This window comes from Physeter macrocephalus, chromosome 16, assembly GCF_002837175.3.
Source record: "Physeter macrocephalus isolate SW-GA chromosome 16, ASM283717v5, whole genome shotgun sequence".
Lineage (NCBI taxonomy): Eukaryota > Metazoa > Chordata > Mammalia > Artiodactyla > Physeteridae > Physeter > Physeter macrocephalus.
The window spans coordinates 60,182,175-60,203,872 of NC_041229.1; the positions used below are offsets into that span (position 1 = coordinate 60,182,175).

Here is a 21,698-nt window from a genome sequence, read left to right on the forward strand (position 1 = left end):
AGAACCCAACATTATCTCAGAGTCCAAGGAATGGCTTGGCTATCACCTAACTGTGTGACCTTGGGCAGTTCTCTTTAGCTCTCTAAGCCTTGATTTTCTCATCTGTAGAGAATAATACTTTTTATACCATAGGCTTATTATAAAGATCAAATTGAAATACTTATGAAATATTTGAGAAAATACAAGGTATCATGCACATATACGGTATCAGCAAGAATGATAATTAATAACAATAAAGATTGATGACATGACCAAGACAGTGTTTGACAAGGGTCCAGTCAGAGGTGCAGATAACAAGAACTGTCAGAGCTCAGAGAAGAGAATCTCTGGCTGAAACATCAGGAAGTAAAATGGTATTTGAGCCTCAAAGTATAAGAAGGTTTTATGGAAGGGCCTGCAACTAAGTGTGAATTGAGTGTGATCAGAGAAGGGGTATGTTATGTCCAAAATACTCAGGGGTGGAAAACAGAAAAAACATATTTCAGGGCAGCAAGTAAACTTGTTAGGGTGAAGCATCTGTACAGCAGAAGATTCATTTTAGAGGGTAATGAGCAGTAAAGGTGCTGCTTTAAAGAGAGTAGGCTGGGGCCAAATCAAGATTCTTGGACCTTATCCTTTAGGCAGAGAGGAGTCTTGAAGGCCCTAGAGGAGAAGGTACTGCAGGAACTGATTCCTTCCAGAGTAGAGAAGCAGGGGGAAGTGGTAATAATAATAGTAAGATGATGATGATGACAATAGCTACAGCAGCAGGTTATGTTTATTGATGCTTACTGTGTGCTCACAGCAACCCTGTGATGTAGGCACTAAAGGAAACTGAGGCAGAGAGATGATGCCAAATGCCAGCAGAACTGTCTCCTGCCCTTGTAGGAACCCAGCAACCATATCAGCCTGTATGTGCCCCACACTTAGCTCAGAACCTCTGACTTGTCCAAAGTCTTGGAAGGCTTGGGGATCTGCCAGCCAAAAGCTGTTTGGGCAAGCTATTATTTTTAATAATGTGCCTGCCTCTTCCTCATCATTGTCAGAGCCTTGTCACACCTTCAGTGCCAGTGGTTCTACATGTCATTTCTCAGCAGTGTCAGCCACTACAGAGTCACTAGGATGGACAATGCACTGTCTATCCATCAGGCCTTTTGGCCAACTTCAAGATTAAGTGTAGCAGCCAGTTAGGTTAATTGTTTCCATCCTTTTAGCCCTCCAAATCTATATATACATTTAACTAGGAGAGGGAGATAGACTAGTTGACATGTTTTATTAAAAATAATAAATTCGATACATTTATAAAAATAAGAAAAAAGTGGGATGGGGTGTCAAAGAACTAGTCTTATGATTAACTGATTTACATATTTTGTGTATAAATATTTTTTCATCAAAAGTTCCAAATCAGGGATGGGTCCCACACACCACACAAAATATATTAGAGACATTTATATGGATAGCAGGAAGGGAGACAGAGGGCTGAAATTTTCCAGGCACCCAGTGATTGATGGGGGCTGAGGCTCCCCCTGACGCTTTATTGAGTTTCCGATGATTATCTCTCACTGAGACATTTTTTACAGATGACGGTCGAGCTGTCACAATGGACCATGGGGGAAAAAACCCAACAATAATAACACTTTAATCTTTTTACTGCACTGCTCCCTAGTATCTCAGATTCATCTTCCCTGACACACGCAGTTCATTATTCTGCCCCTCCCTGGATGGGAAATAAAGGAAAATAAATATATATGTAGACACACTTACCCATATACATACACACACACAGAGTATATATAAGAGACCACCCCAGAACCAGAGAGGGGCAGAATTTATTGTTCTTTTTGCAAGTGTTGAGGTTTATTAGTAGAGATGCTGCATTGGCTTGGAATTGTCTATTAATTACAGCATTTTGTATTTGTTTTTTTATTGTGGGTTTTTAACATCTTAAAGAAAAGGCAGAGGAGAGGCAAGCAGGTGTAGAGATGGGGAGCACAGAGGGACCAAGTTTGGCCAACCAAGTAGCATAGCTGGCTGAAAGGCAGAGAGGTCAGACTCCTTCCTCTTGTTGCCGGCCCTGCCCAGAGGATCCCTGGACCTGAAAGAATACTGCTTTGGTTAGGATCAGGGTGGGGGCAGGGGAGTACAAGACGGTGAGGTTCCTCAGGGTAATTATAGCACAGATCAAAGGGACTGTAGATACCTGTGAGCATGTTATACCCCTGAGAGTTAGGAGAGATGGGAAGTAGTGGAAGTTCAAATGGAGTGTTGATGGGTCTGTAGATAACAGAGTAAAAGATAACAGAACAAGTAACAGATTCTTAAGAGTTTGCCCACCTCTTTGATTTTGATGGTGTGCAGGTGAGACATAGGCTCTGGAAAGCTCTACCTGGGTCTATGTTCAGAGGAGGGTCCTGGGCCAGAGAGGATGCCACACTGACTGTCTAGGGCCACAGGCAGGGTGAACAACCTATCGTCTTAAGGTTCCAGGCCAACCTTCCTGCTCTTCCACTTCTCTTTCTTGGAGTGAGAGCAGATGGACTTGGGATCCCAATGGGAAGGCTGCCCTTGATGTTTCTCCAGTAGAGTAAGTGCTAGCCCAGTCTTCTCTTTAGTTCATCAGACTTCTCTGAGCTCCTACTACAGAAAGTGCCAGTGCTCATGCTACACTATGGTAAGGTATAGTAAGGTGAGCCAGGGTCCTGTTCTTAAGGAGAAACCTTCCAGTCTATGGGCAGAGAGCGTGGTGTTTGTGAGAACCATTTTTTTTTTAATTTGTTTATTTATTTTTGGCTGTGTTGGGTCTTCGTTCCTGTGCAAGGACTTTCTCTAGTTGTGGAAAGCGGGAGTCACTCTTCATCGCGGTGCGCGGGCCTCTCACTGTCGCGGCCTCTCTTGTCGGAGCACAGGCTCCAGACGCGCAGGCTCAGTGGTGTGAGAACCATTTTTAAGCGGGGTCTAACCCTCCAGCCATAGGCCAGCCTAGATGACCGTTCTCTACATTAAGGTTAAAGAGATCTATAAGACACAGTATCTGTCCTTCAAGAATCTGTTTTCTGCTTGGAGAGACAAGCGTAACATCCATTCAGTAAAGAAGTATTTATGGAACACCTGCGATGCTCAAGAGTGTATGCATGAAGCAATCTGAGAACACAAAAGACTATGTAAGAGAAAATGTTAACTAATTTGATGTGGACTAGACAGTACTAGAATGCAGAGAGGAAAGGGAGATCAGTGAAAATCATACTTCTTGAGTTGTAAAGAATGGTTAAAACATAGATAAATAAAAGGAAGAAATAGTGAAGCCATGATATCACATAGAGAAGAGAGTAAAAGCCTTGGAGTTGAACAGACTATAGCTCAGTCATTGACTACCAGTATGACCTGAAACAAGCTACATAACCTCTCTAAGTGCCAGCTGCTTCATTTAGTAAATAAGAATAATAATAATAACAGCCCCATATTATTCTTTCAAGGAAAATAATTGTAAAGTTCCTTGCACAGTACCTGGCACATAGTAAGTGCTCAGTAAATGGAGGCCATTGTTTTCTTATTACTTCAAGAGTTTTATATATATATACATATGTATTATATTAATATGTATATAAATATATTTTTTAATTTTTTTGCTGCACTGCACGGCATGTAAGATCATAGTTCCTGAACCAGGGATCGAACCCATGCCCCCTGCAGTGGAAGCACAGAGTCTTAACCACTGGACCCCCAGTGGTTTCTGCTTGGAGAGACAAGCGTAACATCCATTCACTAAAGAACTTCACTCTTGGGAAGTCCCCCAAGAGTTACATATTTATGTAAGACTCTTAGTCCTGGGATATTAGCCTTCAGAGCTCACCTGTGACCCTTCACTGAGTATGAAATGGGCTCCCTTCAATGAGCCTGACATATTCTTCAGTATTAGTTAGAGTGGCATCAAGAAGAGGAAAGGGCACAATAATAAATTTATTACCATTTATTGCATCCTTACTACATCAGGCAATGTGCTCAGTTCTTTACATTTTTTAATGTAATAGTTGAGATTTAATTTACATACTATACAGTTTACTCATTTAAAGTTCATAATTCAGTGGTTTATAGTATATTCACAAGATTTGTGCCACCATCACCACAATCAATTTTAGAACATTTTCATCACCCCGTAAAGAAACCCCATACCCATTATCAATCATTTTCCACATCTCTCAACTCTCCCTAGCTCCAGACAACCACTAATCTACTTTCTGTTTCCATAGGTTTGCCCATTCTAGACACTTCATATAAATGGAATCATACAATATGTGATCTTTTGTAACTGAATTCTTTTTGACTTAGCATGTTTTCAGGGTTCATTCAAGTTGTAGCATGTATCAATACTTCATTCTTTTTTCTTAGCTGAATAATATTCCGTTGATGGCTATAATACATTTAGTTTATCCGTTCATCAACTGAGAGTCATTTCAGTTGTTTTGACTTTTGCTATCATGAATAATGCTGCTGTGAATGTTTGTGTACAAGTTTTTGTGTGAACATAATGTTTTCAGTTTTCTTGGGTTTATATCTAGGAATAGAATTGCTGGGTCATATAGTAACTCTATGTTTAACCTTTTGAGGAACTACCAGACTGTTTTCCAAAGAGGCTGCATCATTTTACATTCCCACCAGCCATGTATGAGGGTTCCAGGTTCTCTGCATCCTCACCAACACTTATTGTGGCCTGTCTTTTTCACTTTATCCATCCTAGCGGATATGAAGTGGTATCTCATTGTGGGGTTTTTTTTGTTTTTTTTTGTTTTTTGCAGTACGCGGGCCTCTCACTGCTGTGGCCTCTCCCGTTGTGGAGCACAGGCTCCGGACACGCAGGCTCAGCGGCCATGGCTCACGGGCCCAGCCGCTCTGCGGCATGTGGGATCCTCCCAGACCGGGGCACGAACCCGTGTCCCCTGCATCGGCAGGAGGACTCTCAACCACTGCGCCACCAGGGAAGCCCCTCATTGTGGTTTTGATTTGCATTTGATGGCTAATGATGTTGAGCATCTTTTCATGTGCTTTTAGGCCATTGTGTGTCTTCTTTGGAGAAATATCTACTCAGACTCTTTGTCCATTTTTTAACTGGATTTGCCATTGAATCTTGTGAGATAGGTGATGATATCTATCTTGCAGATGAGAAAACAGATTCTCAGAGATGTTAATTTGATCAAAGTCATACAGTGAGTTTTGCTTACCAGTCTGACTGGCTCTGACCTTTATGCTCTTCCTAATACACAGTGCTGCCTACTGAGGATTCTTGGTAGGATCACCAGGGTCATCTCATGGAGGGGGGTCTCTCCAGCAGGAAGGGAGGAGTTGAAAGTCTATTTGGAGACATTTGGACCAGGTAGGAGAGCCTCTGAAAGTCAAACAGAGGAATATGGGTGTATTACAGGTTCCAAGACAGGGGAGGACATGTTAATTTAAAAATTGCTATTTCCTAGATGCAGCCATTTCCTGTGCCCTTCACTATATCACATCATTTCAATTTTCACAACAACCCGATTCAAAGATAGTAATGCTTCCATTTTACCAGTGAGCATTTGAAGCTCAGAGGGATGAAATAATTTTCTAGAGTCACCAGGATTAGAAGCCAGGTCTTTCCAGCTCAATACTCTGAACTCTTTCCTTTCAGAAATACTTGGTAAAAGATAGATTCTTTTGATGTTATTTGCAGCATTTATAAGATCTTGAGGGCAGAGCCTGTTCATATTGCCATGGCCCAGCCCATGGAAAGTACTTAAACTTTGCTGGATAAACAAGGAAAAAGACTAGAGTATATGGTATAGAAGGACCTAATTCCAGTTGGATTTTGGCAGGGAGAGGAGGCTTGAGTGAGATATTGGATGTCTCCAGTATTCCAAGACTTGGTGTCCTGGGGGCTTTGCTCTAACTTTCTAAACATGGGCCTTGGGAGAACATTCTGGTGCCTAGACATCCTTGGCTTCCCTAGAGCAGGATCAGGCATTTGGAAGTGGGATGGTTTTGGCCAGCCTTGCATCTTTCTTGTGTTCATGACAAGATTAGAATGGGAAGGACCCTCAGAGACCAAACCCTCAGAGACTAGTCCAGTGCTGCTCAGAGTTTTCTGTGAGGAGCAACACAAAGGGCCTTTTCAACTGTCCATTTCCAGGCCCTGCCTATTGAATCTAAATTGCTGAAGCGAGGGCCCAAGAATCAACTGGTGTTTTTTTTTTCTTACAAGTTACCCATGTGATTTCCAGGCCCCTGCCAATTGATCTAAAATTGCTGAAGCGAGGGCCCAAGAATCAATGGTGTTTTTTTTTTTCTTACAAGTTACCCATGTGATTCTGTTGCCACTAAAGTTTAAGAGCCACTGATGTGAAAAAACTCCTCTACTTTAAAAATAGGGAATCTGGGACATGGAGGGATTGAGATACATATCAAGTTTAGTGACAGCCATTTTTGAACCCAGTTCACTTTTCTCCTGGTCTGTTGTTCTTGCTGTTTCTCATGCTGCTTAATTCATTAACAATAATCACTGCCTGTGCATAGCTTTCAGGATAGAGTCCAAACCCCTCTCAGGATCAGGCCTCTGCCTGCCTGGGCAACCTCATCTGTGCCCACTGCTCCACCTGCCTTCACTCAGCATTCCAAGTTTACTGAAGGACTCCCAGTTTCTTGTATGGGCCGGTAATGCAGCCTTCACCCTCTGTCCTTTGCAAACGCCACTTCCTTTCCTGGAACACTCTTCTCCACCTCATCTTCCAGATAGTTTTTCTGGGAGATTCCTCCGCAAGCCACATGACATGTTCCCTGTCTTTGCTGCCATCAGACCGTTTGCGCACATGCCTTTCATATCACTCACTGTGCTGAGGTGCTCTGTAGTGGTGTGCTTCAGGGCAGGGGGTGAATGAAGGCTCCTGTGTGCTCATTGCTGAAGCTGCATGAAATACTGAAGTGATGCTGGGTGAGATACATACAGAAAATGTTATGAACTAGTTTCTGTCATCCATGAGGAAATTAGGGAGTCAGAAGGGAAATTTTAACACAAGAAAGTATTATAAGAGCTGTTATAAGACAATGAATAAGTAAGTGGTAAATGGATACACACGATCAACATGACAGGCATCCAGGGCAGAGCAGGGAGGAAAGGACTTCCTAGAAGAGGAGGCCTTGAATTGGGCTTTAAAGAAGAGTTAGGATTTGGAGAGGAAGGAGGGTCATCCAGGCTGTGGAAGGAAATGAAGAGCCTTGCCCTCCCTGGAGATGGTCTCTTGGTGACCCAGCACAGGGAGTCTCCCTCTTGCCCCATCCCCTGGCTGAAGATAAACACAAGAGGCAGAGCCGACAGTGCCCGCAGAAGTTGAGGAGGCAATGCCCGCAGAAGTTGAGGAGGCAGCTTGCCGATGCTGGCAGTAGGACTAAGGATTTAACGAGGTGGTAGATATACAACACCTTGTGGGGAGGGAGCTGTGAGCCCAGAGGCTTCTTCCTGGAGACTCTTGGTAAGAATTTAGCTTAGTCCCTGAGCTTCAAGCCAGGTCCGCTGATGCTGGGGTATGTGAGGCTTGAGCCTGTGGGCACTGGCGAAGCTGTGCAATATAGAGGATGGAGCCAAGCGGGCTCAGGACCTAGTCCCGGTCCACCACCGATTAGCAATCCAAGTTGGGCAGGCCACCCAACCTCTTTACCTCTGTCTCCTCCTCTGTTCAATAGAATAATATTTGACCTATCTGTCCTAGGTTGACCTGGGGTGAGGAAACAATTGCATTGAAGCGCTCTCTAAACCGTAAAGTGCTGCACAAATGTAAGAGGTTATCCTTGTGTTTGTCGGGTTAGTCCTAAAGGTTCCCTCTCATGGAGACATGCTCACGTTTTTAAAGGCATTGCTAGACACTCCATGACATTAGGTGGCATAAGTTCCTGGGCGTGGCGGGTAGAGGCTGAGCCTGAGGGAGAGACTTTTAGCTAGGGTTACCTTTCCTCCACACAAGGCAATGATAATAAAGCTTTTGTTATCTGGAGGCCACCCATTTTGCCTCGCATGCTTTTTTTCAGTCTCCTCCAATAGTCTTAGCGATACGAGGACAGAAGCCATGTCTGATTCACTTCTGCATCCCCAGTGCCTACCCCAGGGGAGAAAACAGCATTACTAAATGTTTGTGGTAATGTTTTTAAAAATCTGTTATCAGATTTTATTCTGATAATACTTAAATATTTAGTATTCCTCAAATTATTGCTTGTCATGCCCATTTTACAGATAGAAGAACTTAGTAAGTGGCAGAGCTAAGATTCAGGACTGTGTGACTCCTTTACCTTAAATTACTGTTTCTTATTGTGGGAGGCAGTGGTTTGTTTTGTTTTGTTTTGTTCTGCAGTTTCAGCAGTGCTGAGTAGTGGCCAGGCTATAGGAAGGGCTTTGGGGACAACTTTCACCTCTGCTAACCCCTTGACACTGCTAAGTGCAGGGAATCCTGCAGAGTGTATGTCAGGTGCACACCTGCCACGGCACTCGGACTGACCCTGGCCACGGCACTGTGCCATAGACTTTGCAGCATCAATAGGCAGAGGTGGGAGCAGAAGGATGACAAAGTAATGCTTTGTCATTCTTCCTGTGGCCACAAGGGTGAAGGGACAGGAATGGCTGGCCTGGAGGGGAAGCAGGAGCCTGAGCCCATCTCCCCCTGTGCTGGAGACAGGCTGGTAGATGTCTTTGGGAAGGGGATGGTTCACTGGCTGAGGACCAGCTGTAAACACTGGGCCTCAAAAGACCACCGTGGTGGCCAGCTGGTGAGCCAGCCTTGGATGAGTCACTGTAGCTTCTGTGGGTTTGCTTCTGCGTTCTCTGTGAGAGCAAGTAAGAACATGAGGGTGCATGCTGCACACACCTCCTTTCCACCTTGTCTTTTTCTTTTTTCTTTTTTTTTGGATAGAGAAGAGTATGAGATCTAATGATCTGGGGGTTTCAGCAAGATATCCTGGGTCAGGGCTTCTAAAACTGGGCGACGAAGGGAAAAGAGCTTACTGGTGACCTGGACTGGGTCCTAGCTCCACCGCTGACTGACTGTGGCACCCTGCTGAACTTCAGCTTCCCCATCTATAAAATGGGGAGAGTGAACTTCCACCTCACAGGGTCGTTCTGAAATAAATAAGTAAATGAAGTGCTTTACAGATTGTTATGCACAACTCAGTTCCAAAGAGTGTTCCATGGAACACCAGTACTGCAGGATTTTAACAAGGGTTGGGAGGAAAGAGGCTGTCAGACATAAAACTGCTGAGTAACTCCAAATTAAACAGGTAGTTCTTACTCAGAACTGTGCCTTTTGGAGGGGAAAAGTGCATGCAGGGTTCCCAAAACCTCTTTTCACAGAGAGAATACACTTTTGGAAGCACAAGACTAGACAGTAAGGATAATAGCTGACATTGACTAAGAGATACTGTTAGGCCCTGTCCCAAGCCCCTTTACTCACAGTGTCTCATTCAATCCTTATAATATCCCATGAGAGGGCACTGTTATCATCTCTGCTTACAGGTAAAGAAACTTGGCATGGAGAGGTTAGGTGAGTTACCCAAGATTACACAGTCAGTAAATTCAGAACTGGGACCCAAACACAAGTGGTCTGGCTCCAGAGCTCACTTATTTAACAGCTGCACTCTACTTCCTCTACTAAATGCTGCTGGCTGGCATTATTATCATCATTCCAAGAACAAGGTAATATTAGGGCCTTATTTATGTATTATGTATGCATTTGCTGATTCAACAAGTATTTGTTAAGCACATGTTTATGGTCAGACACCGTACTGGGCACTGGGATACAACTGTGGGAAAGACAGTCACACTTCCTGTCCTCATTGCGCTTTTGGTCTAGTGGGGAACGTAGTCAAGTAAGGAGATGATTGCAATGGAGTGGGTAATAAATACCATAATTGGGAGATGCCTAAAGTGCTAGGGAAGCTCTTGGGAGGAGTAACTACCTCAGACTCAGCAAGAATCACTAGAGGAAGTGACTTCTAATCAGAGGCCTAAAAGTGAATTGGAGTTAGTCAGCTGAAGGCGTGGGAGAGGGGGAAATGTTCCAGGCTGTGGAACAGTATTTGCAAAAGCCAAGAGGCAAGAAAGAGCATTAGGAAGGGGATGGTAAGTGATGAGACCTCAGAGGGGAGCAGGGGCCCTCTTCATGGACATTCCTTATTAGCTGGGCTGTGACACTGCCACTCTGCTGATGTTTGTCCCTGAACCAAATAGCCCAGCTGTGTCCCTTGAGTTCATCTACTTTTTTTATGGTAGGCACCCTGTGTATAGCTCTATCTTGCACTCGTGAAACAGTGTTATAATTTGTCCATTCAGTGGTCTGATTCTTGCATTAGACTGTTAACTTCTTAGAGTCAAGAAGTGTGTCTTATTAGTATATCTCCAGAAGCCACCACCATGCATTGGTGTTCATTAATGATATATTTTGAATGGATGATATATTTTCTTTGTAAAATGGATTATACCTTTCCTGCTTTCTTGAACCAGCTATCACTTTTTGTCAGGTTCATCATTATATCTAGCAGTTAATGTCCTATGTGGCAATTCAGTGGTGCCCTAGGGGCTCTTGAGGCACTGTATTCTTTGGCTTCCTCTTTCAGCTTTATATTGTGCTGTTCTTTTCCCTCCCTGCCTGGTCAACACTTGATTGTAATCAGCGTACTTGATTCTGAAGACTTCTCCCTAGCCTTCTAGTTTGCTTCTTCTAATCTGCAGTGGGCTGGAAACAAGATCCCTTACCATGACTTGATGAGACTGTTCATGACCAAGAGTTATTCTCTGAGTTAGGTCCTAAAAGGGCTTTTATGAGAAAAATGCAGATGCCATTGCACAACTGACTTACACGTTAGCTAATCAGAGGCCTTCTTCCTGTTTTCCCTGCTCCAGGAAAGGTCAGGTAACACTCCAGGGGTGGGGGTCATCAGTCAGGAGAGCCTCTGACTGGTGCAGAAGAGCTGATGGACCATTGATTCACCAGACCACAAGAAAGTGTGGTCTGTTCTCCAGTTACACACTCCAACAACTTCATTTTGACCAAACATTTGAAATGCTTCCACCTAAGCAAGCTTATCCAGTATTAGCTACAAACCTCAGGCTGATCTCTGTTAGGGCAAGTTCCATAGAGAGTGTGCTGGCACCTTCACTTGAGCAGGGAAAGAAGAGGGAGTAGGAGCCAAGGCTGGGACCAGAACATCTGGGCTCTGGGCTCTGATTCCCTCATTTGCAAAATGAGAGTGACAGCATGATATGATGGGAAAAAAGGGTGAGGACTCAGATTAGACCTGGGTTCTAATCCTCACTTAACCACTTACTAGCTCTGTGATCTCTCTGCTTTAGCTTTCATCTATAAAATGGGAATTCTAATACCTACTATATAAGGTAGTTAGGAGAATTAAATAGAATGTGTGAAATGACCATGTCAGCCACAGAGGAGAGGAAGGTCAGTAAGTGAAATCTATTAGGATTAGGAAGAGGCATGACAGTCTTCTGGCTTTTGGGACTTCTAATAGCAAGTTCAGTTTTGTAGGAGGGGAAAATTCATAGATTCCATTCCAAGACAGCTTGGGAAAGAAAGGTTTCAGAATTGTCTGGTGCTTTTGACTACATAGACAAGGTTATGAATTACACACCTTTATCCAGTGGGAGGTAGGAGGAGCCTGCTCTCTGCAGGCCCTGTGCCATGGGCTCGGGGAGGAGTGGGTACAGGTAGGTAGGACCCAAATTCCTCCTCCAATGAACTAAGCTCAGGAGGGAACATAAGGCAAGAACTCCAGTAATTTCTGCATGAGGCAGAAAGAAACCCCATCACCTAAGCAGCATAGATATCGTTCCACGGGGGCTCAGTTCCCAAGTGAGGGCCCAGAGGTTGGGTAGCCTTCCAAATATTGTCCATACTGGGACCATTCAGGACAACAAGCATAAGTCATGACTGTCCCAGGTGAACAAGGACATGTGTGGTCACCTAACCTAGAGTGATGCAACAGGTTTTAGGTTCTTTTGTATCAGTTTGGAGAGAGAGAGTCACTAATATTAGCACTAGAATGAGCCTGGAGGTTTTTGGTTCTTTGACACATGAAATGCTTATTCCTACCTTCAAAAACAGTGTTCACAGTACATTTATTAAGGGAAAAAAAGCAGATTACAAAATTGCAATATAGTAAATTCCAGTTTTGTAGGATATATATGCAGGTATAGCTATACCTATAGATATAGATGTAGATATAGATATCGATATCAGAGGACATATACCAAAATACTAAATGCAGTTTCTCAAGTTGCAGAGATAATGATGCTTTTTCTTCTTTGTACTTTCAAATTTTTAATGGCTTTTATAAATTTTAAAAGCTCTTTACAAAATATTAAATACTCACTAGATTGTAGACATCTTCAGAGCACAGAGGAGGTATGTTACTGTTCTGCTAAGAACAGCCTCTGTCTCTTTCCTGACTTGTCCCATGTCTTTTTTTTTATGGCTGCGTTTGGTCTTCGCTGCCGCGCATGGGCTTTCTCTAGTTGCAGTGAGCAGGGGCTACTCTTCGTTGCGGTGCATGGGCTTTTCATTGCAGTGGCTTCTCCCGTTGCAGAGCATGGGCTCTAGGTGCGCAGGCTTCAGTAGTAGCAGCACGCGGACTCAGTACTTGTGGCTCGCGGGCTCCAGAGCCATGGGCTCAGTAGTTGTGGTGCACGGGCCCAGCTGCTCTGCAGCATGTGTGATTTTCCTGCACCAGGGCTCGAACCCGTATCCCCTGCATTGGTAGGCGGATTCTTAACCACTGCACCACCAGGGAAGTCCCTTGTCCCGAGTCTTAGCCTAGCCTTCTTTTCTTCACCCGGATAACTCCTCTTCACCCTTCAAGACTGTCATTTTTGAGATCCTCTCTTCATGCCCAAATTGAGCTAAGCTCCCTTCTGGCTTTCTGCATCATCCCGTTATACCTATAATAATAGCATTTATCTCAAACAATACTGTAAACATCTGTCTACTGTCTGCCTCCTTTGTCAGATTAGGTCAGGGACCATGTCTGATTCATTTCTGTGTCCCCAAGTGAATCCTATCAACATAATGGATGTCAGTAAACATTTGTGGATGGGCTCTGTTTTACCTCCTCTTTCCCAGCACAGATGGCCAGGCACATAGTAGGTGCCATTATATGTTTAGTAAGTAGGTAGATGAGTGAATGAGGGAATTAAAATGCCAAGAGAAAGAAGACGAGGTTGGCAGCTCATGGCATTTGTTGCTAATGGAAGGGTTTGTGTTGCTGTCCCTCTAGTCCTGGTCACCCGAGAGGATGACTTCAACAACCGGCTGAACAACCGTGCTAGCTTCAAGGGCTGCACAGCCCTGCACTATGCCGTCCTTGCTGACGACTACCGCACCGTCAAGGAGCTGCTTGATGGAGGTGAGATCATGGGTGAATGGGGCGGGGGGTGGCAGGGAAAGAGAGTAAGGACTTAGCAACCCCTCTACCCTGGAAATGCCATGCTTCCCCAGAGCCTTGTTACCCTCTTAGAACTGGAAATGCCTCGAGGGTGCCTCTACTTCATGAGAATGGCCGTGTGCATGTGTGATTTGCCCTCATGTGGCTGGAGTGCATTCTTTGGCTGTGATTGTGTGATGTACCATGCCATCCTGCCTGTCTGCACATGCTCTGAGAGTTTTCTTGATTGTTGCTCTCCCCCAAAGTGTCCTCTCTTCTCCCCTGTGACCTCCAGAGCAGGGCTGGTGGACCAAGGGGGAGACCCTTCAAATCTCTACTAACCCCAGTCTCAAAGACATCTTCCTTGATCCCACCTCCACCCTAGTCTAAATTAGGCTCCTTCCGTTACTCTGGGTCATGGTACCCTACTCTTTTCTGTCATCGCACTTGTTGCAATCTGGAATTGTTTTTGTGTGTTCAGTAGCCTTTTCTCTAACCTGACTCTGAGCTCCCTGAAAGCAAAGGCAAGAACCATGGCTGATTCATTCCCAGCACCTGGTAAAGTACCTGGCACACAGTAAGCACTCGGTAAATCTTTGTTGAATGATTGAATACCCTTCCTTTAGAGAGCATTGATTTAATTGGAGGGATAATAGGTACCATCCCCAGACTCAGGCTAGTCTGGTCCTGTCCAGGCCCGCTACAGAGTTACCTGCCACCCTGCCAGATGCCTCCCACACAGTCACTTTCCCTCATCCCACTCCAGCCTCTCCTTGGAATACAGAGGGAAGCATCTTGCCAGGATGTGTGGTGCCCAGGCCCCAGAGTGAGTATGGCATTGACTGCCTGTTGATGCCCTCACTTACACTTCTTAAAGGCTTAGGGACCCTCTCTTGGGCCTGGACGCCAGGGTTTTCCTTATCAGTGGTCATTCTTTATAGAACCTGGGAGCTAGAAGGATCCTCAGAAGTCCTCTGGGTTACCCTGATTGCCTGACTTCTCTTCTCCTGGCAGAAACCTCTCCAACAGCTGGCTGGCTGGCATTTCCTTGGATTCTCTCAGGGACTCAGGGAATCCTACTTCTTCTCTAGGAGTCCATTGCATTTTAGTTCTTCTCTGACTGGTTGAAATAGATTCTTTTAAATGAGGTGTGATTTTCTTCTCTGTATCTTCTGCCACCTGTCCTTTGCAGCCAATCACTTTTTCAAAACCCAGTCTTCAAAGAAAGTTCTTTCAGTCCCAGAGCCTTTGCCTCCCTGGCCCAACCTCTCCAGATCATTTTCTAGTCCTTGTCATGTTATTGGACTGGAAGGATTTCCCAGTAACCCTCAAATCCTGCCACCTTCCATCAGCCCCAGCCACACTCACTTAAGACTCAGGCCTGGCCCATATCCCCAGCCTACAAGGGACCTACCTGCCCCAGAGCAGCCAGAGTGTGCCTTGGTCTGGGGGCATGTACATTGTGAGGGGCAGGACTGCTTACAGATGTGGTGACAGCGCCTGGGATGACTGATGCTTTTGGAGCAAGAACTCATTTGCTCTCAGAAGCAGAGACTTAGAAAACGTCCCCAAGCAAGATGCTACTCACTTTGCCCTTTGGAAGGCTCTCCGACGAGACATCTGTAGCTAGGAATTGGAGTGTTCACCATGGAGCTTCCCTCTGCCATGCCTTAAAATCAATCAGTACCCCCAGCTATTGTCCAGTGGTTTACATTCCCTGCATCCCCTCAGCCCCTAAGCAGACAGGGAATTCACTCTAAAAAGAGTCCTTCTGCCCAGCCTTCCAGATCGAACACCTTTGAAATGAAGAAACACAGGGCTTTTATGAAGCACCCCACCACCCTCACCCCCTAGGCCAAGGCTGGCCCTTTGAGCCGTTCCAGGGGCATGGTTCTTGCTTGTTGACTTGGAACAGATGCCCTTAGCCCCCACCTTTACAGTTCACCCACCTGCCTTTTTACCCAGAATCCATTTACACCCCCTGCCCTAGCCTCCCAGCCTCAAGGGCCAAAACCATTAACCCACTTATTTCTCCCTTCCTGACCTGAACAAGTGGCCGTCACTCAGGGCCTGCAGGCTTGCCAACTTCTGACCTCCCTCCCCCCTTGACCTCTCTTGGTCTGCCTGTGTGTGTGACCAGCCAACCGAGAGGCAGGATCCTGCTCCCTTGTCCTAGGGGCTCTTGCCCGTGACATTTCCGAAGTTTTCTGACCTCAGCTGACCTCCTCCAGAAGGTTTCAGGGAAGGCAGGCCCTGCCTTCCTGACCATCCAGCTTTTTTAGCCTGTATTTGCCACCGGCTTTGCTGCAGCACCTTAGAGGCTTTCTCTGTGAGATCCAAGGCAGGTTTAGACACAGGGCCAGCCTGTGCTCACGAGGTCAACACCGAACCCTTGTCCTTGAAATTGCCTAGTCCACAGGGATTTAGGGCCCCCAGATCTTAGAGGGTTAGAGCTAGAGGGGGCAGCCGCACTTGCCCTCTGATCAGCAGTCCCCACGTGAGAGCTGGGGGAGGTCCAGGCAGCAGCATCAGTCTGGTAATGTGGGAAGTTCTCTGACCTCTTAAGAGGCAGCATGGAGTAATAAAAAGGACTTTAGGCTTCAGAGTCAGACCAACCTGGGTTTGAATCCCAGCTTCCCCAGCTACTAGCTCTGTTGGCTTGGACATGTTACTTTAACTCTCTAAGCCTCAGTTTTCTTGTCTGTAAAGTAACACCTGGGAAATATCACAGTGATTAGTGGGCATGAGGATTAGTGATGACATCTATAAAAGCTCCTAGTACAGGTAGGTGCTCCACAATTGTATAAAGAAATCAAACTCTTACCTGGCAGCTGTAATCCCATTCCTCCCCTATGAAACCTGTACTCCTACCTAACGGCTTCTTAATTCTGTTTCTGCCCACAACTTCCCCACCTTGCCTAAAACACCATCGTGTTCCCTCTCTTCTCAGCTAGATCCTCAGACTCTTCAAGGATCTACCTCTAAGGAAGCCTCTCCAGGTGGTCTGGTCTACTCTGATAGCACAGCCTCTGAACTCTTCAGTGTTGGGTTGGGTGCTTAGCACAGAAAGGCCCTTCTTTATCTTTGGGAGACCCTGTAACATAGTGAAAAGAACACAGTCTTGGGGATCAGACAGACCTGTAGTGTGTCTGATCTCAGCTCTGTAGTGTGACTCTGGGTAAGCCAGTTGCCATCTTTGAGACCATGGACCTCAGGGCATCCTAAGATGGATCTGGCAAACTGTCCCTGACCCTGAGAGAGGCTCAGACTGGTAGAGGAGACAGACATGGAAACAGGCAGTGACAGCAGGCAGGTGCTCCAGCAGGGTCCTGGACAAGGGGCTGTGGGGATACCGAGGAGGAAATACCTGCTTGTGCCTGGTGAGCACGGAGGTGGAAGCAGTTACAGAAAGCTTCCCAGAGGATGGCGTGCTTCAGCCTTATCAGGGAGAGTAATAGGAGTTTGCCAGATGGATTTCTGTGGAAGAGTTCTGAGTTCAGTAGTGCCGGTTTTCTACCCCCAGCCTCCACAGAAAAGTGGGTGCACTGGCTTCTGTGGTTTTCATCTCTGAAGATGCTGCTTCTGCCTGGGTTGCTGGCTTATGAGCAGGAAGGCTGTGCTTCAGCACTTGACTGCCAAGTACAAGAAAAGGTTGGAGGAATGAAGGAAGGGCAGGACAACTGAGAAGACAAGTAATTAGAGAAGATGGGGGCCACCTTCCTCAAGCCCCTGGAGCTGACTCATCCCAGTAGTTCCAAGGCTGTTTAGGTGCTTTTGCAGCTTTTTCCTCCCAGGGATGTGATCCCACTGCCAGATTGATTTTCCTAAAACATATCTCTTGTCATGCAGCCTTTCTCAACCAGGGTTCCTCTGGAAAATTAAGCTCTAATGTTCTAAGGCGTCTGTTGCACACAAGGAATTAATTTCTCTCCCAGGCATCTAAAGTGGTACGAGTTATGTACCATTCTTGAGAGAATTGAGAAAATCATTACTCAAATAATTTCCCAGTTGTGGTTCAAAGGAGAAACCCCAGGTGAGAAAGACCACAAGGAGGGAGCATAAACTGTGGAGTCAGGATCTGAATACAACCCTGCCCTTAATAGCTGTGTGTCCTGGCTAAGCTGTGACCGCTCTGCAGTTCTCTTTCCTCATATGGAAATGGGAGCGTGCCACCTACCATCTAAGGTTTTGTAGGATTGGGCATGTGTAGGTTCTACAGAGTAAGCACTCTACATATAATATCTGTTATTACCTTGAAAAACACCCAGTGCTCAAGTATTTTTTTAAAAAAAGGAATCCTACCCATCCTAATTTGTTAAGCTGGTTTTAGAGTTGTTCTAGTTTGACCCTCACTTAACTTTTTTTCCCCACTGCTGCCCTAATACTCCAGCTACAGCGTAACGTCACTTCTGTGTTCCTACCTCAGTGCCTTTACTCATGCAGGTCTTTCTGCCTCTCATTTCCCTTCAAGACTTTGTTTCTCGGCCTAGTGGAATGCTTTCTACCAGCCAATCCGCAGCTCTCTTGCCACCTCCCTTCTAAAGTCTTCCCTGTTCCCTGTGATTTGGGTCCAGTCCCCCCTGCTAGACTGAGGTCATTTGAGGGCGAGGGTTATGTCTTACTTTCCCTGCCTCCTTTGCCACAATGCCCTGCACATAGTTTAGTACATACTTGGATGTGTCGGAATCTCCAGAGCCACTGTAGATTTGGATGCCACTGGAGATGTGGTGTCTTTGCTTCCTGGCCCACTTGCTCTGAGTGTCATAATATATCTGGCTTTTTAGAGCTTCGTGTATGAAGCTATCTTCCTTCTTTTAGTCACAGTGCCCCTGCCTTTTCAGCCACCAGTGCTCATCACCTCAGAAACACTGAGCTTTATGAAACCTAATAGCATCTTCCCCAGGGCTTCCCTTAGCCTCTTTCCTACCTACTTTCTTGCCCTTCCATGTCCCTCTGTCCAAGTACAGGGCTCAGTTGTCAGTGTTAACCAGCCGTCCTTAAATTCCCAACCATTGCCGCCTGAGGCAAGGAACCTTCCCAGTGCTGATATCTTCCATTTAACAGCCTATTAATTTGTTGTTGGGGCTAGAAACTTAGAGCTCCATTTCTTGTTCCACTTCACTGTCTGCCCATCTGGCTGCACTGCCAGATGTTGAGGGGATCCGTTTTGCCCCAGGCTCTCCTCTGTGGAAATGTCACCCTCTGATTCTTGCCAGCAATGCAGGGAAGGGGAATGAGCACTGGGCTGAAGATGAGACCTTCTGGCTCTGCCACCAGCAAACCCTATCTCCTTTAGGCAAAACCTTTCTCCTCCATAGTAAAATAGAGAAATTAGTGTAGCTGATTCCAAGGACCCCTTCCAGCTCCCGCATACGGTACTATGTAACCCCTGGGCGAGTCTTCTCACTCATTTTTCGAGCACTTATTGAGCATCTCTCCTGTCATAGGCTTCACCCTAGGCACCTGGGAAATAAAAGATGATCCAGACATGGTCTTTACCCTTAAGGAACTCATAGGTCAGTGAGGAAATCAGACATTTTAGCAAAAAAATGCTATCTGATGTATTAATGGAGATGTATAGAAGGTGCTGATGGATCACAAAGAAAAGACCTTTTAAATCTCTGGGGAGAGCAGGGAAAGCATGGTATAGGAGATGGTGTTTACACTAAGTCTTAAAGGATGCATGTGAGTTTACCGGGTGGATGAGGAAGAAAGGCAGAGGGAACAGCATGTTCAGAGGTGTATGGAGTAGAAAGCAGCATACTTTATTCAGTACATGGCAGGTAGTTCAGAAGAGCTGAATTTATGGGGTATGAATTGAAGAATGGAAAGCAGGAACCAATAATGAAGGCCTGTAATATAAGATCTGCTAAGGAAATAGAACGTTATCCTCCAGTGGGAAACCATTAAGATTAAGGGTAGGGAAGGATCAGATTTATGTTTAATGTGAAAGATGCTTTAGAAGTTTCAAAAATGTGTATCAGTAGTTGAATGGATAAATAAATTGTGGACATGCAATGGAATAATAGAATGAACGAATGAACAAATGAACAAATGAACGAATGAACAAATGAACAAATGAACGAATGAACTCTCGCTGTATAAAACAACATGGATGAATCTCAACAACCTAGCATTTCTGGACATAAGCCAGACATGGAAGAGTACTAACTATATAACTGGACTGATGTATAAAGTTCAAAATAGACAAATCACCCAATGTGTAAGAAGTCAGGATGGTGGTTACCCTCAAGAGGGTAGGTAGTGACTGGGGAAGGGCACATGAGGGCTTCAGAGGTGCATAATGTTCTGCTTCTTTATCTAGGTGCTGGTTATGCATCCACCTTGTGAAAATTCTTTGAGCTGTATCCTTATGCCTTTTTTGTACTTTTCTGTATATATGTTATACTTGAAAGAAAGATTAGAAAAAATAGGGGAAAAATCTATTAGGAGGGGCATGATTGGAGAAAGGGAAAATATTTCATTTGAAAGCTATTTTAATTGTCTAGGTGAGACCTACAGCAAGGCAGTTGCAGTGGGAAAAGAGAGAAAGATTGATCCCAGAAAGATTTAGGAGTAGAATCATTAGGATCAGATGGTGAGAGAGAAGGAGTAGTCAAGATCAGGTCCAGATTCTGGACTGGATGGCCGAGTAGATGGTATGTGCTTGTACTGAGGTAAGGAATACTGGAAGAGGAGGTATGGATCATTTGGATGTGCAGAGGAATGACCAGTTCTGCTTTGAACATTTTCTTCCTCCCTCCTTCCCACTTTTAGATTCCATGGTCCAGTGTTCTAACTATTCCCTTGCTTCTCTCTCCCTTCTTTGTAATCACCTGATGAAACACTAGCCCTAGTTAAACCCAATTTCTTTTTACTTCATGTCTGTATCTGAAGAGCTGAATATTGCTGGAGAAAAAAATATCACACAACCGTGCTAACTTGACTCACTTTACATTTATGTCTGTGAATTTCAGACACTCAATACTGCCAGCCACCCTGCTACACTTCTTGAGTAAAATCAGTCTTGTTCTGGATCACGACCACTTTTATATACCTTCTTTCTCCTCAAACCTCCAGCACTCTCCTTCCCCAACTACCACACTAATGATCTCACTTCACACTTCATAGAGAAAATAAATTGCAGTCATAAGGAAACTACCTTATCTTCCCACCACCACTTCCACCAGCCTACCTGCACCTATACTCCTGTATGCTGCCTGCCTTCTCTGCAATGGAAGAAGTTCCTAAGATCACCTCTGCTTTTGGTCTCAGGCTTCTATTTCCTCTCTCTTTCTCAATTACTTTGCTCCTCTGGTGATCCCCTGTCTTTCCTACATTATCCTTTTTCTCCTCTCTGCTGGCTCGTTCCCATCGGCGTAAAGACATGCCTTAATATCACCCATCTTAAGCAACAAAGCAAACTAAAAACTTCCCTTGACCCCCATATCTACCTCCAGCTGCCACCTCATTTCTCTGCATCCCTTCATGGTTAAAAGTCCTCAAAAAGAAATGATAGCTAACCACTTAATTCACTTCCCCGGCTCCAGTTCTTTCCTCAGTCTCGATGTCATCATGGCCAAAATATACTTCTATTTTTCTCCCAAAATTGGTATCCCCCAAGTCTTCTCCATCTCAGTAAATGATAACTATCATTTACCTAGTTTTCGGGCCACAAATCTTAGAGTTATCCTTGAATTCTCTTTCTCCCGTACACTGCCTATCAAGTCCTTCAGTAAGTCCTGTCATCTGTACCTCTAAAGTACATCTTGAACCATCCCATTTTTGCCTCTAGTCAAACTCTAGTCCCAGTTCAGGACCACGATGCAGTTCTCCTGGATGATCACCACAGCTTCCTGGCTAGTCTCACCACTTCCACTTGTGTCTCCATGAATCCATCCTCCACATAACTGCCAGGAGGATCTTTTTCAAACATAAACCCTGTCTTTCTGCTCTTTAAAATCTTCTGTTAGCATACCAGTGAAACCAAAATGAAATCCAAATCCTTTACCAGAGCCTACAAGGCTCTATGTTATCTAGACCCTGCCTGTCTCTGTGACCTCATCTCTAGCTACTCCCTCACCCGGCTTGTTCACTGTTCTCCAGTGACACTGACCTTCTTTCGCCCCTCAGGCACACTGAGCTCCTTTCCATCTCAGGGCCTCTGTACCAGCCTCTCTCAGTGATGGGAACACTCTCCCCCTTGGGAATTCAGGTCTCAACTGAAACATCCCTTCCTCAGAGAGGCCTTCCCTGACCACTCTAGTAAAATAGCTCCCCCGGTC

The 21,698-nt window shown here is 45.2% G+C and overlaps 1 protein-coding gene across 3 annotated transcripts in view; it reads left to right on the forward strand.

The window, feature by feature from the left end:
* The window catches only part of CLPB (ClpB family mitochondrial disaggregase), a 167,245-nt gene that overhangs the window by 71,232 nt on the left and 74,315 nt on the right, over positions 1-21,698 (forward strand). For 2 of the 3 annotated variants that reach the window (XM_007112845.3, XM_007112846.4), the window contains exon 5: positions 13,267-13,395. The exons of the other annotated variant lie outside the window; for it this stretch is intronic. In XM_007112845.3, coding sequence (XP_007112907.1) covers positions 13,267-13,395 — 129 coding nt within the window. The remainder of the gene's footprint in view (positions 1-13,266; positions 13,396-21,698) is intronic. 3 annotated transcript variants of the gene reach the window in all.